Source organism: Carex rostrata, chromosome 2, assembly GCF_964058835.1.
Source record: "Carex rostrata chromosome 2, lpCarRost1.2, whole genome shotgun sequence".
Lineage (NCBI taxonomy): Eukaryota > Viridiplantae > Streptophyta > Magnoliopsida > Poales > Cyperaceae > Carex > Carex rostrata.
Genome location: NC_135919.1, coordinates 4,163,754 through 4,180,551, shown reverse-complemented (window position 1 = coordinate 4,180,551; position 16,798 = coordinate 4,163,754). Strand labels below are relative to the sequence as shown.

At 34.1% G+C, this 16,798-nt stretch overlaps 2 protein-coding genes across 3 annotated transcripts; one reads left to right on the top strand and one right to left on the bottom strand.

Moving 5' to 3' along the window:
• Positions 1-658: 658 nt before the first annotated feature.
• Positions 659-16,178, bottom strand: LOC144569758 (P-loop containing nucleoside triphosphate hydrolases superfamily protein). Of its 2 annotated transcripts, XM_078320234.1 has the most exons (10): positions 16,161-16,178; positions 3,759-4,028; positions 3,112-3,220; positions 2,580-2,661; positions 2,373-2,458; positions 2,176-2,279; positions 1,963-2,093; positions 1,775-1,868; positions 1,591-1,646; positions 659-954 (listed from the first exon to the last, which is right to left on the bottom strand). In XM_078320234.1, exons 2-10 carry the CDS (start codon positions 3,801-3,803, stop codon positions 858-860), a joined length of 804 nt encoding a protein of 267 aa, XP_078176360.1. In that variant the 5' UTR covers positions 3,804-4,028; positions 16,161-16,178; the 3' UTR covers positions 659-857. The 2 variants fall into 2 exon arrangements, with proteins under 2 accessions (XP_078176360.1, XP_078176355.1); XM_078320229.1 differs by lacking the exon at positions 16,161-16,178 and having other exon boundaries at positions 3,759-4,094.
• Positions 12,358-13,404, top strand: LOC144567145 (uncharacterized). Its single transcript, XM_078317204.1, has 2 exons — positions 12,358-13,018; positions 13,160-13,404. Exons 1-2 carry the CDS (start codon positions 12,362-12,364, stop codon positions 13,250-13,252), a joined length of 750 nt encoding a protein of 249 aa, XP_078173330.1. The 5' UTR covers positions 12,358-12,361; the 3' UTR covers positions 13,253-13,404.
• Positions 16,179-16,798: the final 620 nt, after the last annotated feature.

The window sequence follows — 16,798 nt, the reverse complement described above, 5'->3', positions numbered from 1 at the left end:
GAACGGGTCATTCTGATATCGAAAAATATATGATAGATGAAACTTGTAACTTAAAGTTTCTGCAATGAAACAGGACTAAATAGCCTTATTTAAAAAAAAAAATTGATTATAATGGAAAGTGATACTTTTTACTTTTTTCACAAGAGATTAATCCTCTTAATTTGGAGAGTGAATACTTCCAAAATTTTGACGTGAAAAAATAAAAAGGCAATTAAATTAAACGATAATTAGTACATCCAGATTAAAGAACAATCCGAGTTATATGAGTAAAGTAGGGACACTACCAGTATTTATTTTTTTGGAGTAAATAGTGACAACCACAGAAATTAACATTAAAATCCCTAGGATGAAAAATATAACTATATATATCCTCTATAATCTAAATAAGTTAATGCATTACATTTCATGCAATCAAAAACCCTATCTTTAATTCACAAAGTGATGTCAAAGGTTAACAGTTCAGTCTTTTGGGCCTTTGAATTTTGATCTGGACCAATCTATTTGAAATTGTACCAATAGGCCCAACTAAGTGATCAAGGACTAAAATCACTATATTCAGTGCTGTCAAATTTTCTCTCTTATCCAAATGACAATAAAAATTTGTAACCCAAACATTTTTTGAGTCAACATTCAGCATATATTCAGATCAAAGAGAGAGTAACATAATTTCAACATATACTAAAGATGTAGAAATGCATTTATAGGTATGAAAAAGGTTGGCTACCAAAACCGAAACTGAAATTGTACTAATATAAACCAAGTAGCCTTCCCCCCTCCAACACCTAATAAATTCACTACAAGAAATTCATCCTCCATGTAAACTTCATGAGATTATAAAACTTAGACCTAAAAGTATCTTAGTCGTCATCCTCTGGATCAAAATCCCTTACCTTCACATCAGCATCTTCACCGTACTGTATGCAACTGTCTATTGTTGACAATATGTATTGTATGCTGGAAAAAAAAAGAATTAATGAAATATTAAATAAAATGAAAACAAATATACAAAATACATGGATGTGGTAAGGTCTAAAGGCCGCTACATTCAAGCATTACAAACATGCTTTCACTGCATCTGTAAACATAGAAATTAAGGACCCCATATTGTGGAACCAAAAAGCTCGAGAACCAATTCATAATTGCATCTGTGTGAGGCTATAATTCTATGCATAGTGCGGATTGGTCCGTTCTATGGATTGGTATTTTCATTTTAAAGTTCAAATAGTTGATTGTTCAACACGATCTCCATATGAAAATGTACCTGCAGACTAAATTTTACAACTTTTATATGTTTTTTTTCTAGTTTATTTTATGGGTAGAAACTAGAAAATCAATATTTATGAATGGTCTAGAATTTTCAGATCAAATGATTTACTACATATATAAAAAAAATAGTAAAAAATGTAAAATTTGATCTACAAGTACATTTTTCATATGGATATCATGTTGAACTCTTCAAATCTACTGTTTGGATTTTGAGAGCGGAGGTATCGATCCATATTACAGACCAATCCATGCTATGCATAGTACCATAGCCTCCTCTAGACAATAAGTAAATGAACACATAATGACAGTGAATAATAAAATTACCTGCTCTCCTTCCTTAAGTCAAGGGGTATAAAATTCACCATACTGTATTCCTCAACCTGAAGAAGACATTTGAAACAAGTTTACAATCAGACATGCTTCCATTTGAACCAATGATTTGAAGATCCCAACAAAATTTCAGATTATAAAATTGTTAGTTATGAAATTTCAGATTATGAAATTGTACCACTTCAGCCAAAGCTTTGTTCAGTTTAGCGAACTTAGGAGCCATATGTTGATTCAACTCCGATACAAGAAACCTCGCATCTGGATTGAGATATCTACAAAGAAAATGCATACTCTAATGCTTCAAAAATCAACACTTTATGGCAAAATAGAAAGGAAAAAAATATATAGAGATAGAATTTATCTTACTCTTCAACTTCTTTTTTGTTAGAGACAAGGTCCATTTTTGAAAGGATGTTTACATGCGGCAGTTCAAGCTGAACCATGGCTGAAAGACATGCCATGCAACCACTTATGTACTTTGACACATCAGTCACAAACTGCAAAAATATACACATACATATAAATTAATAAGCACAAATACAATTGCCCGCCCTCTCTATCAGACAAAAATGCACGGACCTGTGAATCGAGTAGATACACTGCACAGACAGAGAAATTCCTTCGTTGAAGATGGCTAACAAAGTTCTTCAGAAACGGTATATGTGTGAATAGCTCGATCTGACCTGATAAAAAAAAAAAATCAGTTAACACAATTTCGAATACAATTACCAGGTTTTCTTAATCTTAAATTATATTTAGAATTCATAACCATATACCAGGGCAATCAAAGATGAGATAGTCGTCATCCAAATAATTTTGAAGCTCTTCTTCCAACCAATCATCCAAGTTTTCTTCTAGGTGTCTTTACATTTGTTAAGGAACCAAAACAAAGGGACAATATGAACTTAACAGCAGCAAGTGATTAAAGTAAATAAGAGAACTATCGGGGGAAAAAAAAATAATAATCTCGTGTATTAGGATACTCCATGCAATAAATAAGGCCGCCATTCGGTCCCAGTCCAAGTTCTTCCATGGCATCATCCAAAGATATCAGTTCCCTTATATCTGCACCAAATTAGAATATTATATACATTTTTCTGGACCTTTTATGCATGTGCAGCCTCAAATAAGTGTATTATATATATTTATACTGGTACCTTCTATGAATTCTGCCATGATTTCCTAATTATTTCCATTTTATTTGTTCTGATTTTTTTCTGGGGGGGGGGGGGGGGGTTGGTTAGTAACTTAAATCAAGCATCAATTAAAGCATATCATCTTTCCAGAACCTCAACTAAGCAGCAAATTTTACATGAGCTGAATGGAAAACATGGCAGTATTCATAGAAGGTACCAGGAAAATTGCTCAGCCAGTACAATATTGAAAGCTGGTACATAACATCACAGCAACTTTATTTTATAATGAAAGGAAACTAGGGTTCTATATGTTGGTACAATCCAGTGACTGACATATGTTTATTTTATAATGAAAGATCGTGTTGAATCAAGAGAGTACCCATAGAGACAGGGTAGTTAAAGTTTTCAGCAGCCGGGTCAAGATTGACTATATCAATTCTTCTCCGAGTAGTCACACAGTGATCGTATAAACTCGAGCAATATGTTGACTAAAACAATAATAAACATCAGAAGATTAAAAAAAACAAAGAAAACACTGAAAGGGTTGTTAGTTCTTGCAAAAGAATGTCATGAAAGATGTTATAATTTTGCATTTTTGCAACTGTAAGGTTTAAACCATAACACCCTAGAGTTTGTGTGAATATATACAGATTATAATTTCATATAAGTACCTTATTTTCTGGTTTCCAATTATACACAAAAGCACTTAAGCTCTAAAGAAAGGGTTTTAAATCAAATTTTGAGAGTACATATAGAAACAATCATACAACAAGGCTAGTTCAACTAAACTTTTCTGATGTATTTATGCACCAAAATTGTTCATCTTTGAACAAAAAAGACCCTTGGGCCTAAAATTTAGAGTAACTATTTTAACAGAGCAGTTTTGGCTTCATGCAGCGCACTAACCATATACTGTGTTGTTTTGATTCTATAGTTTGTGCGCTGCATGAAGTCAAAACTACTCTGTTAAAATCTTTACCCTAAATTATAGAGAAAACAAAGGCAAAAGAAAACAAAATTAAAAACCTTGCCACTGCCTGCCGGACCAATGACGAGTTGTGCGTATCCCATCGCAAAGCAGTTGAGAGAAACTAGGTTCCGATCTTAGAGGAAGAAAGAAAAACGAATGCTGTAAGTTTTGGAATTAATAGAAGAGGGAGGGGGTGGAATGGAATCAAAGGAAGCTCAAAACGGCGGCGGCGGCGTAGGCGGTGCACCAGACAACGGCCGCGAAGAGAAAGCCCAATATGCTGGAGTATGCCATGGAAGCTTCTCGAATTTTATGCGAAGAAGAAACTATAGCGAAGAAAGAAAGAAAACTGGGGTTTATCAGAGAAATCGATTTGATTAATTAAGAACTTGCGATCAAACATGCGAGTGCAAGGGTTTTCAATATTTCTCAGGTAAAGCATGATCCCAAGAGGCAGTCAATTTTTTCGCGGCCCAATTGGAAACTCGAAATAAGAATTAAGTTTGGGCCTTTACAATATTGGGCCTCCAATAATATACATTCTTCTAAAATTGTTCAATATTTATACCTGATTACAAACAATTTTTATGCAGAAAATTTTGTAACTCGTATGTACACATAATTTTTGTAACTACTTATATAAGCACTGAACTTGTATGTATACATATCTAAAAAGGAACAAATTATTGTGAAAAGTAAATGCCAATGAATTTATTGAATTTCAATATATGCATCAATTGTTCGGCCATTTTTATTAATAACAAAAAAAAAAACATTTTTACCAAAATAACTGAGTTTTTTCAAATCTGACCAAACCGCCAGGATCCTTGGCGGTCCACTTCTATAGCAGACCGCCATAGATACGGGCGGTCCGCTAGAGACCAGACCGCTGGTATCCCTGGCGGTCCACTAGCTATCCTACAAAACCAGCATTTTCTCTCTCCAGCACACACTGCAAAGAAGGAGAAAGAGAGAGCGCAGGCGATTGTTTGGGCGATTTCAGACGATTTTATAGGCGACTAAATCTACAGGTAATTTTTTTTTCATTCCTTTGTAATTATTTTATAATTAGTCTATGTTTACTGTACAATTAGTCTATGTTTGTGGTTCTGTTGAACAGGATGGACAATAGCGAAAGAGGTACTCATGCTGTCAAATGTCACTGTAATGCAATACTTCTTTTGAAAAGAGTTGGTGTCAAATATCCCATTGAAAATCCACCCCTTTTAGACGATGACTTTGTTGAAAATCCATATGGATATGGTCTGAAAAAAAAAATTCATGAAGACCCTCCAACCCCAGACTTTGTTCCATGTACTTATACTAGTAAGGCGAGCACATCGTCGGGTGTCACCAATCAGAAGCCGGCGGCTAAGAATACTGCTGTTAAGAATCCGGCTGCTAAGAAGTCAGTTGGTAAGAAGCTGACTGCTAAGAAATAGGATTTTAAATTCGTCAATTTAGTTTTTCCGTTGTGAGATGTTTCTTAATGTATTTTATCATCTTGTCAGACAATTTATCATTTATCTCCGAATTAATTATTGAATATGCTAGATAATATAACTGTAGTTCTAAAGTTGTCTAACATAGTCTAACAAGTAAAGTTCACGAATACAATTAAAGTTCAATGATACAACTGAAGTTCACCAATATTCATAACTTAGTTCAAACCAAACAGAATAAGTTCACCCAAGCAAAATAATAAGTTCATCTTTCACGACGTCGGAATAAACCCAATAGACGAGAAGATTTTCTGGTGCCAGCTGCAGGTGCGGCGGTACTTGTAGACCCTTGGCTACTAGATGATTGGGTCGCAAGAGGTGGTTGTGTTCTACCAGTTGCTTCAACAACAACTCTCGCATTTTCTCTTTCATTGTGTTCGTTTATGGCATCTGAACATAACAACAAAATTCAGTTATTAATATAATAAAATCATAAATTAATTTCGAAAAATGCTACATACCTGCCCTGCGCCTGTCAGAAACGGAACGGCGAGCCTGATTTCCCGATGACCTCCTACCACCCATCTCGTCCATGGTCATTATAGCACGTTTGTGTCTCCTCCTCCCCTTCCTTATCCATCCTTCTGAAGGGAGTATTCTATCACCGACATACACAGGCCACTCATGCTGGTTGGGATAAGAATGGAAAGATCCACCCCAAGTAGAAGCAAGGTAATCGGTACGATACATGTCAGCGACATAGTGATCCTCGCAGAAGTTTCTCACTCGGCATACCGCCATCACGTGACTACAAGGTATTTGTGTTAGTTGTGGTCCTTGGCATGTACAGGTCACCTCTCTTACCTCTCCGAATTGCACTACGTACTTGAAAGCCCTCTTCACAAACTCCATAGTGCCATCTGGTCTACGGCTGGAAGGAACGTACTCATTTCGAGTAATACACGCCATCTACACCCTTAGTTAGCTTACCGCCCACGTACAGTGCAACCAGCATTTTTTCCTTAACAAACTACATTTAAAAAAAAAATTCATAAGAATTACAGTATAATAGATTCATTCTTTTTTTCAATTTAAAAGTTAATTATAATATTAATTAAAGACTAATTTATAGTATTTACAGACTGCGGGTATAATAATTATTAATTAAAAATTAAACAGAAAATAATTAAATAAAAAATAAAATACCTGTAGCAATCGCCTCTAAATCGCCAAAATCGCTCTCTCTTTCTTCTCTGTGGTTTAACAAATGAATACAGTGCGTGCTGGAGAGAGAAAGCGTATAAGACAGCTAGTGGACCGCCAGGGATACCAGCGGTCTGGTCCCTAGCGGACCGCCCGTATCCATGGCGGTCTGCTATAGAAATGGACCGCCAGGGATCCTGGCGGTTTGGTCAGATTTGAAAAAACTCAGGACTTTGAATTATTTTGGTATAAATGTTTTTTTTTTTGGGTTATTAATAAAAATGGCCGTCAATTGTTCAACAAAATTTTAACATAACTCAAAATCTTTAAATATGAAATTGCTTTTTATTTGCCAAAAGTGCTCATAACTTGACATGATATACGCTTATCCTCTGATCCTCAAAGTACAGTGACTATGCAAAGTGCAAAAATGATGTGTCAAAACTCAAAACCGTTCATATGTGATATAATTAATATATACTTGACAACCGACACGTACCTATCCGTATGTGCCTTTATAGTGCTTATTCAAAAAAATTGATTACGTGAAAAAGTGTTTATACCTAAAATAATGTGGTCACGTTTATAAGTTAAAATGTTTTTTCTTTTGAAAGAAATTATTTATTAAATTGATTAAATAATAGGTACAATATAATTTATAATTAAAAGTAGGTATAATTGCCTTAACTATACCTACTTTCGCCAAATAATGTGCTTGGGTTAGGGATAACAGTACTCTTTCTATTCTGACTGCTTGAAATTAGTAAACATTTGCTCAAGCAATGCACCTCCTATCAATTCGGACTGGAGAGCTTTTGACGAAATCCTGGAGATTTGGAGCCATTTGCAGGAAAATAAATCTTTCATATGATTACATGTGCAAAGAAGCCACAACGAGTTGGCTGAACAGTAGTCAATTGCAACAGAAATGGAAAAGTTTATATTTTAGTTCCGAGTGATATTAAGATGTAATTGTAAAGTGCCTACGGGCTTTTGATGACAAAAAAAAAAGTAGGTATAATTATTACGACTTGTGGACAAAATATATTTAATTTAACAACACAGTCATGACATTAATAACTAGTAATTAGTAATTAATTTTCTACCAGTCGCAGAAAGGTGAAAAAACATTAAAGAGCAAAGCAGAATTTTCATACCCTGGATTAAAATAATTAACTAGAAAAATAACCAAAAACATACATGTGATTTTCAAAAGTTCCACACAAAATGTTACCGCATTTTAATCAGCGTTACAGAATGATAATAATATATATATAACAATAAACCATTAACAGCTCCAGACTTAAATTCAACACTGGCTATGCATTAGATTTAGATGCAGGATTTTTCTTCAGGAAAACATCAGTAAGGACAGTCTTTGATTCCAGAGAAGCCTTGACAAGCTTCAATCCCTAATTTCCATTCACAAGTTCAAAACAAATAATTAGGACTTGTAAAAAAAAGATATTTTTAGTTATATATATATATATATAAAACGTACTTACCTCTTCAAAGCCAATAGTGACCGTTATCTCCTGGATTGATCCCAAATCTTTGACCTCAAATTTGTTCAAAAGAGCGATACTTGATAAAGTTGACATGGGTACCATGGTAAGATCATCCATTATAGAGTAAGTCACCTCTCCCTCGCTACTAACTTCTGCTACCGTACCGGTATCAAACTTAGGATCCTTAAATCCTGTCTGCAAATCGATTTTTTTGCCACATCCAAGACAAGTTGTCCCGCTTACCAGACTTACATAAGGGCAGCAAGACATATGAATAGAACGTTGGTATGAACTGGAACAAATATAGAGGCACCTACCTTTAGTATCCTGATCGATAGGTTGATGGAGGTAGGAAATAATTGGTGTTGTAACTTGATGTAGTTGCAAGAGGGGGGTTGAGAAGGGAAGATTGCTTCCCATAAGAGAGGATGTAGGTTCCATTGATCTTACTCAAACTATCGTAGACTTCTCCAATGGAACCTACAATGGCATCATTTGTAAGGAGTTTGGTCAAGGCACCAAGAGGGAGCGCTAAGAGACTGAATATCAAGTCCACCAAATCTCTTCTCGCTTCGCCGAACAACACTTTGTTAGATTTTTTATTAATAATAAGCTTTAGCTTCAACTTGTTATTAGCCTTCTCCATCTGCTAATTATTTTTCTCCTTCTATTTTGGGATGGTTAATTAGTTTTTAACAAGGACTTTGCATATATATAAGATGTATGTATATTTATCATAAACTTACATAATAATTAATGCTTACGCTATGTGATATATATTTCCAACGCGACCTACCTAGCTCACACTTCTCCAAAGAGAAATTAATTTTGAACAAATCGGAAACTGGAGCGTACAGCTGACGCTGTAAAGCACAATTAATTAATAAGCATATTATGACTGAACGTTTTTTATATTTGTGGAAGTTTTATCGAATTGGTTATTATTTTCTTGCATTACTTGATCAGTCTAAAAATAAACATTCAATCTTAACATTATGAGAGAAGGGGGGCGATTATAAATTAATTACATGCGTCGAAGACCGTGCAACGCCTAATTATCCCATTAATTTGTTGCAAGTCCCACGGCTGTTCTCCGTCCATATCCCCAAATCCATCTTACAAAAAGTAGAAACACACGCAGTAGATGCATAGGAAATAGGAATTTTTTTATAAACCATAAATAAATAAAAAAATTAACAAACCAACATCCAAAAATTATAAGTATTGAGATTTTAAATCGGCGCACGAACTATTTATTTTTGTCAGCTGTGCCGAGATGGCTACTCGGCCCAGTGGATGTATTCAAAATCTGGTGAAATTCTCTCTTTTTTTAGCTGTGCCGAGATGGATACTCGGCCGGGCTAAATTTTAGCAATTTTCACAAATTTCACCATAAACCAAGATGTGCCGAGATGACAATTTTCACAAATTTCACCCGCTGTGCCGAAATCCCTATTCAATACAAAGGTTTTCTTGCCTTTTTTTTATTGCCAATTTCCTTTTCTGTGTCAAATTTCCTATTCGGTGTAGATTACATTTTTTTTAAAATTTTGGCTGCCTGCCAATTTTTGTGGTTAAACTAGGAACGGAAATGTCATCTCAGCATAAGGAAAAAAAAATTGGAGACTGAAATGCCATCTCGATTCAAGCAAAAAATTAATTTACGATTCTTTGTAGCATGTTGTTGAAAAAATTGTGAAAACGTCACCGGACCGAAATGTTATTTCGGTACATCATAAAAATAAAAAGTTGATTTGTTAATTTTTATTTATGGTTTATAAATTTTTTTTTAGGAAATATGGACGCCAGGCATCTATTCCAATAAATCAACCTTATGTAATTGGTGATATTGTTTGGTCTTTTATTGTTGTTTTGTCATCCTCTTGATGATATATTTGTAAAATAAACAACGACAAGAAAATATCGATTAATTATTCCAATAAAACAACGACAAGAAAATTAGAAGGTTAATAAATTAATTTTAATGCATTCATTTTTTTATGTTTTTTGACCACTTGATTCTATACAAAATTAGTTTCAAAATTTAAAATTTTTGCAAGTAGATGCATCACTCGTAAGATAGACAAGTCTTAATTGTTCAGATTTATCATTTAAAACTGATCTGATAAATTTTAGACTTAAGTTCACAGAGGATCAGATGAACTCAAGAACGCCCTAGTTCTACTCATAAAGGTTTACTAATTGAGAAGTGTTAGAAAGGTATCCAGATCTGTTTGAGAGGCGGACATGTTTATTAATTATATTAGAATACTAAATAATTGAATAAATCACTAAATAATTGAATAAATCACCAAGAGATATTGTTTTGATGTATTTTCTATTTTTACGGAGGGAAATAGATGAATAAAGGTAGTGAATTGCAAACGGATCGGGTCAGGTCGGTCCAGTCCAGACCCTACCGGTTCATGGTTCTCACGGTCCGGAAGTCCAACGAGTTTACGGGTTAGTACGGCTCGAGTCTGGCAGATTCTGGGTCTGAGTTTGATCCGGTCTAGATCTAGGCGGATCTCGGATTAGTGCGGAACATGACAGGTTTGGGCAGATCTAGTGGAAAAATTCAGCTCAAATTCTTGCTAGACCCATCCCTTGAGTTAGTACGGTCTGATCCGGAGGTCCAACTTGGTCCGGACCGGTCTTAGTTCTGTCCACGGTTTGCACAGTTCGGATCTGGACCGGACAAATATTTTCAATACACTAAATAAAGGTTTTTTTTTTCCTTGCTTGCCAAGGCTACTATTATCTGGTAACCTTTATGCGTGGCTTGATGCCTTGATCGGACATAAAAGATAAAAACAGCAACAAAAGGCAACACTATACAGATGCTTTGCTGAACATTTATGCGTTGCTTGATGCCTTGCTGAACCATTGTTCTTTAAGGGCCATTATAATATTTCTTATATTATTGTTCATTTTACAAATTTATCACCAAGAGGATGACAAAACAACATTGAAAGCCAAGCAATCTCACCAATTCCATAAGGTTAATTTATTGGAATAGGTGCCTGGCGTCGTTATTTCCTAGGATTTTTTTTTATAAATCATAAATAAATAAATAAAATTAACAAATTATCTTTTTATTTAAGAAAAAATATAAGTACCGAGATATCAAATCAGCCCGGATTAATTTTTTGCTGTGCCAAGATGGCATCTCGATCCGGTGATGTTTTCATAATTTTTTTCAACGACAGGCTACAAAGAATTGTAAATCATTGACTTTTTGCTTGGGTCGAGATGGTATTTCGGTCTCTAATTTTTTTTTCTTATGCCGAGATGACATTTCCGTTATCAATTTAATCAAAAAAATTGATAGCCAGCCGAAAAAAAATATATATATATATCCTCTGTGCTGAATAATCGACACGGAGAAAGGAAGAAATTGGCAATAAAAAAAGAAGCAAGAAAACCTCTGTGTCGAATAGGGAATTCGGCATAGAGAGTGAAAATTGTCATCTCAGCACATCTTGATTTCTGGTGAAATTTGTGAAAATTACTGAATTGAGTACCCATTTCGACACAGCCAAAAAAAAAAAAAGAATTTCACCAACGACTACACGATTTGATTGAAAAATTGTGAATACACCCTACTGGACCAAGTAGCCATTTCGGCATAGCTGGAAAAAAAAAAGTTCTTGCCGGTTTTATATTTCGGTACTTCTGATTTTTGTAAAAATAGTTTGTTAATTTTGTTATTTTTTTAATTTTTTTTATTTAGTGCATTTATTTTTTGAATATTTTTTTATCAATTGACTTTATATAAAATTAATTAAAAATTCTAAAAACTTTACGTCTAAATTCATCATTTGTGAAAGTAAATCGGTTTCAACAGTTTAGATTTGTCGCTTAAAACCAATATAATAGATTTTGGAGTTAAGCTCATCAAACACCTTGATGAACATAGGAACACCCTAGTTCTCCTCTAAATATCACATAGCGTAAGCATTAATTATTACTTGCTTGTAAGTTTATGATAAATATATGTACATCTTATAGAATAGAACTAGCGTGTTCCTAAGTTCATCAAGTATCTTTATGAGCTCAACTCTCAAACCTATTAGATTGGCTTCGAAAGAAGAACCCGAACCATTAAAATCCTTTTACCTTATTAGCGATGTGTCTACATGTGAAAATTTTTAAGTTTTGAATTAATTTAGTATAGAGTCAAGGTGTCAAAATAAGAAGATTTATAAATTAATTTTAATGCATTCATTTTTTAGACGTCATTTGACCACTATACTTTATTCAAAATTAATTTAAAATTTTTAAATTTTCACATGTAGACACATCACTCATAAGGTAGAAGGATTTTAACGGTTCGAATTCTTCGTTTGAAGCTAGTCTAATAGATTTTAGAGTTGAGCTTACAAAGATACTTGGTGAACTGAGGAACACCCTAGTTGTACTCCATCTTATATATATATATATATGCAAAGTCCTTGTTAAAATCTAACCATCCCAAAATAGAAGAAGAAGAAGAATAAGTGAGAGATGGAGAAGGGTAATAACAAGTTGAAGCTAAAGCTTATTATAGATAAAAAATCTAACAAGGTGTTGTTCGGTGAAGCGAGGAGAGATTTGGTGGACTTGATATTCAGTCTCTTAGCGCTCCCTCTTGGTGCCATTACCAAGCTCCTTGCAAAGGATGCCTTTGTAGGTTCCATTGGAGAAGTCTACGATAGTTTGAGTAAGATCAATGGAACCCATATCCTCTGTTACGGGAAGCAATCTTCCCTTCTCAACCCCCCTCTTGCAACTACATCAAGTTACAACTCCAATTTTTTCCTACCTCCGTCAGCCTTTCAGGATAAAAAAGATAGGTGGTTCTACATTTGTTCCAGTGCATACGATATTCAAATGTCTTGCTGCCCTTATGTAAGTCGGGTAGAAGGGACAACTTGTCTCGGTTGTGGCAAAATAATGGATTCTCAGACAGGATTTAAGGATCCTAAGTTTGATACCGGTACGGTGGTAGAAGTTAGTAGTGACGGAAAAGAGTGTGTTGACGGAGAGGTGACTTACTCTGTAATGGATGATCTTACCATGGTACCCATGTCAACTTTATCAAGTATCGCTCTTTTCAGCAAATTTGAGATCAAAGATTTGGGATCAATCCAGGAGATAACGGTTACTATTGGCTTTGAAGAGGTAAGTAACTTTTTCTTTTTTATATATATGTTCCAGTATTTTTGTGCTTTTCATTTTGTGTTGAAATCTAACAACTCCATAACTATTTTATCTTTTTTACAAGTCCTAATTATTTGTTTTGAACTTGTAAATGGAAATTAGGGATTGAAGCTTGTCAAGGCTTCTCTGGAATCAAAGACTGTCCTTACTGATGTTTTCCTGAAGAAAAATGGTGCATCTAAATCTAATGCATAGCCAGTGTTGAATTTAAGTCTGGAGCTGTTAATGGTTTATTATTATTATTATTATTATCATTCTGTAACGCTGATTGGAAATTGGAATGTGGTAACATTTTGTGTGGAATATTTGTGAGGTGGTTCAGGTTGGAATGAGTTTAATGTGAATCACATGTATGTTTTCGGTTGTTTTTCTAGTTAATTATTGTAATCCATGGTATGAAAATTAAATTATGGTTTGCTCTTTAATGTTTTTTAACCTTTCTGCGACTGGTAGAAAATTACTAATTACTAGTTAAAAAACGGGAAAATTTCTCGTGTACCCATATAAATTTCTAAAATAGCCAATTTTCACATCAAATCACTGTAATATCCAATATCCCATAAATATTTAACATTCTTTCCTACATCCCTTTTATCCATTAAACATATTATTTAATTTTTTTAATTTTTTTTTGACAAATATACCCTTTTTATTGTATGATCACAGTATAAGCCTTGCAACGATGAAAACCAATGTGGTACCAATTTGACCAAAATTCAGTACGCACTCACATAAAACTAATCCGGTACCATATTTACATGGCTTTAATTTAACATTCAAATCATCAATCCGATAAAACAAGCTGTCTAAATGCAACTAAATGCAACGAACTCAGATAATAAAGAAGAAAATGTTTATAGCTTTAAAATGAACTTCGTCAGGAAAGATGGTGGCTTTCCGGCCATCTTGGCAGCTGCCCACCACCGCTGAGAACACTCTCAAATTCCCCAAGTGTCGGGCCTTTGATTCGCCGTGACTGGAACCCTTTCTGTCGAAGCCCGGATCGTTATCAGGTCCAAACCCTTGAGCATCTCCATCAATGCAATTGATTAGCAATTACAAGACAGTTGTCAAATTGAAAGTAGCCACTAATTGCAAAATAAATATATTCATCAAAGAGTAGTAATTGGCAAAATTTACTTTTTAAAGAATAATAACTGTCAATTTTATTAAAGGAGGCCATTTCTGCAGGCTCTGACCTGCTGCAGCAGGTTGCTGGTACGGTACCAGTACCGGAACCGATTCTGACAGACTGGATGGATGCTTTGAGCTGGCACTGGACGGGTACAGGGCACTACTCGGCTTCATCTCTATACAATTTGATAACCACTGCTGGCAAGACTAAATGGAAACTTATGTAACTTTGGGTTTCACCTGCGCCTTCAAAAGTAAAAATTTTCTGTTATTTGGTTCGGTGCATGAGGTATTACAAAGAAGAGGCATGACTTGTGATATGAAGTGTGTCATGTGTGATACGTGCCCTTTCGAAACCGCTCACCATCTGTTTTTCCAATGCCCTAATGCAATCGAGGTTTGGAGAAGATTTCCACATCTCTTCCAACATGCTTCCACAGTAGAAGAGACGTGGGACGCATCTTTGTGACATCACTGTTACACAACAGATCAGAGGAAAAGTGAATGGGCAACTTCATTCATGGCAATTCTATGGTCAAAGAAATGAATTAATTTTTTGAGGCACTAAATTGCCAACATGGCTAGTAGCTAATCGGGCAAGGGAAGATGCGGGTTTGTGGACCCGATACTGTGGTAACTCAAGTGTAAGAATGACTTATCGAGTGAATGGAGGGGGAGCTATAAAAGGTGTCACATAGCTTTCAATGTAATATTTAATATTTAGTGTTGGATGTTGTAAACACGTTTATTAATATAATCTTGATAGCCGTTACCAAGTTTTCAAAAAAAAAAAACGTCAATTTTCTCAGATGAAAGTGCTTTTGAAAGGGTTCAATATTTTTGAAAATAGAAATGAAACTGTCAACAAGAACTTTACAATTGCATTTGTAAGCCATTGGAGATGCTCTATCAAATCCAATAAAAGAGACCCGATAATTCTTCCAGAAACCAACGATTATATAGTCAAAGGAAATAAGTGCGCTTAACATCATCGATCTCAAGAATGTGGCTACTAAACTATTTCTTAGAGGACTCCTCTTGACATTGGAAATTTTCTGTAACATTAACGTTGATAGAGAGAGGAAGTTCATGGAGGAGCAAGAGGACACAACACAAGTGGGGTCAACTTGTCAGTAGAATTAAAGAAGACTTAAAAAGAAAAATAATAAGTTTATTAAAAGGATATATTTTTCAATTTAAATTTTAAAATAGCTAAATAATATGTTTAATGAATAAAATTAAGAAGATAGAGGAAAGAATGTTAAATATTTATGGAGATATTGGATATTATGTTGATTTGATGGGAAAATTGGCAATTTTTAACATTTATATGGGTACACTAGAAATTTTCAAAAAAACATTATAATTTCCAAAAAATTAAAACAGATTTCTTAAATTCTGACACAAAAAAATTTAGAAATTAAACAATCCACCCCTACTCTGTACAATCAACCAAACACTTAGCCACTAAAAATTAAACACTTAGCCAACTCATCTTTAGAAAATAATTTTTTATTAAGCAATTTTTCTCAACAATTACTAAATAAGCAATAACCATTATATTAGCAATTGACACATCATATTAGCAATCCAAAAACAATTACCATTGTAGATGCTCTAAATTATAAATTATATTGTATCTATTATTTAATCAATCTAATAAATAATTTCTTTCAAAAAAAACATTTTAACGTATAAACGATACCACGTTACAATTTTGGTTATATATAAACAATTTCTCACGTAATCAAATATTTTTTAATAACCATAGCTAAAAATAGAAACATATACCAGGGCAATCAAAGACAAGATAGTCGTCGTCCAAATAATTTTGAAGCTCTTCTTCCAACCAATCATCCAAGTTTTCTTCTCGGTGTCTTCACAATTGTTAAGGAACCAAAACAAAGTGACATAATAAACTAAACAGCTGCAAGAGATTAAAGTAAATAAGAGAACTATCAGGGAAAACTACAGCGAAAGAAAGAAATTTCTATTCTTCACAGGAACAGCATGACCGCATAATTATGGGCCCAATTGGAAACTCGAATCAAGAAATAGTTTTGGGCCGCTTTAATTTTGGGCCTCGAAGTAACTATTTATACATTCTTCTAAAATTGTTGAGCCCTAACTATTTATAGATTGATAATATGCAATATTAAAATGCGTAAAACTAACTACTCTTGTATTTATACCTGATTACAAACAATTTTTATACAGAAAATTTTGCAACTCGTATGTACACATAATTTTTGTACTACTTATATAAGCACTGAACTTGTATGTATACATATCTAAAAAGGAACAAATTACTGTGAAATGTAAAAGCCAATGAATTTATTGAAATTCAATATAGGAATCAACTGTTCAACAAAATTTTAACATAACTCAGAAATCAGTAACTATAAAATTTCTTTTTATTTGCCAAAAGTGCTCATAACTTGACATGATATACTTTTATCCTCCGATCCTCAAAGTTTACACTTTACAGTGACTATGTAAAGTGCAAAAATGATGTGTCAAAATCGTTCATATGTGATATAATATATACTTGAGATCCGACACATACTTATCTGTAGGTGCCTTTACAGTGCTTATTAAAAAAAATAT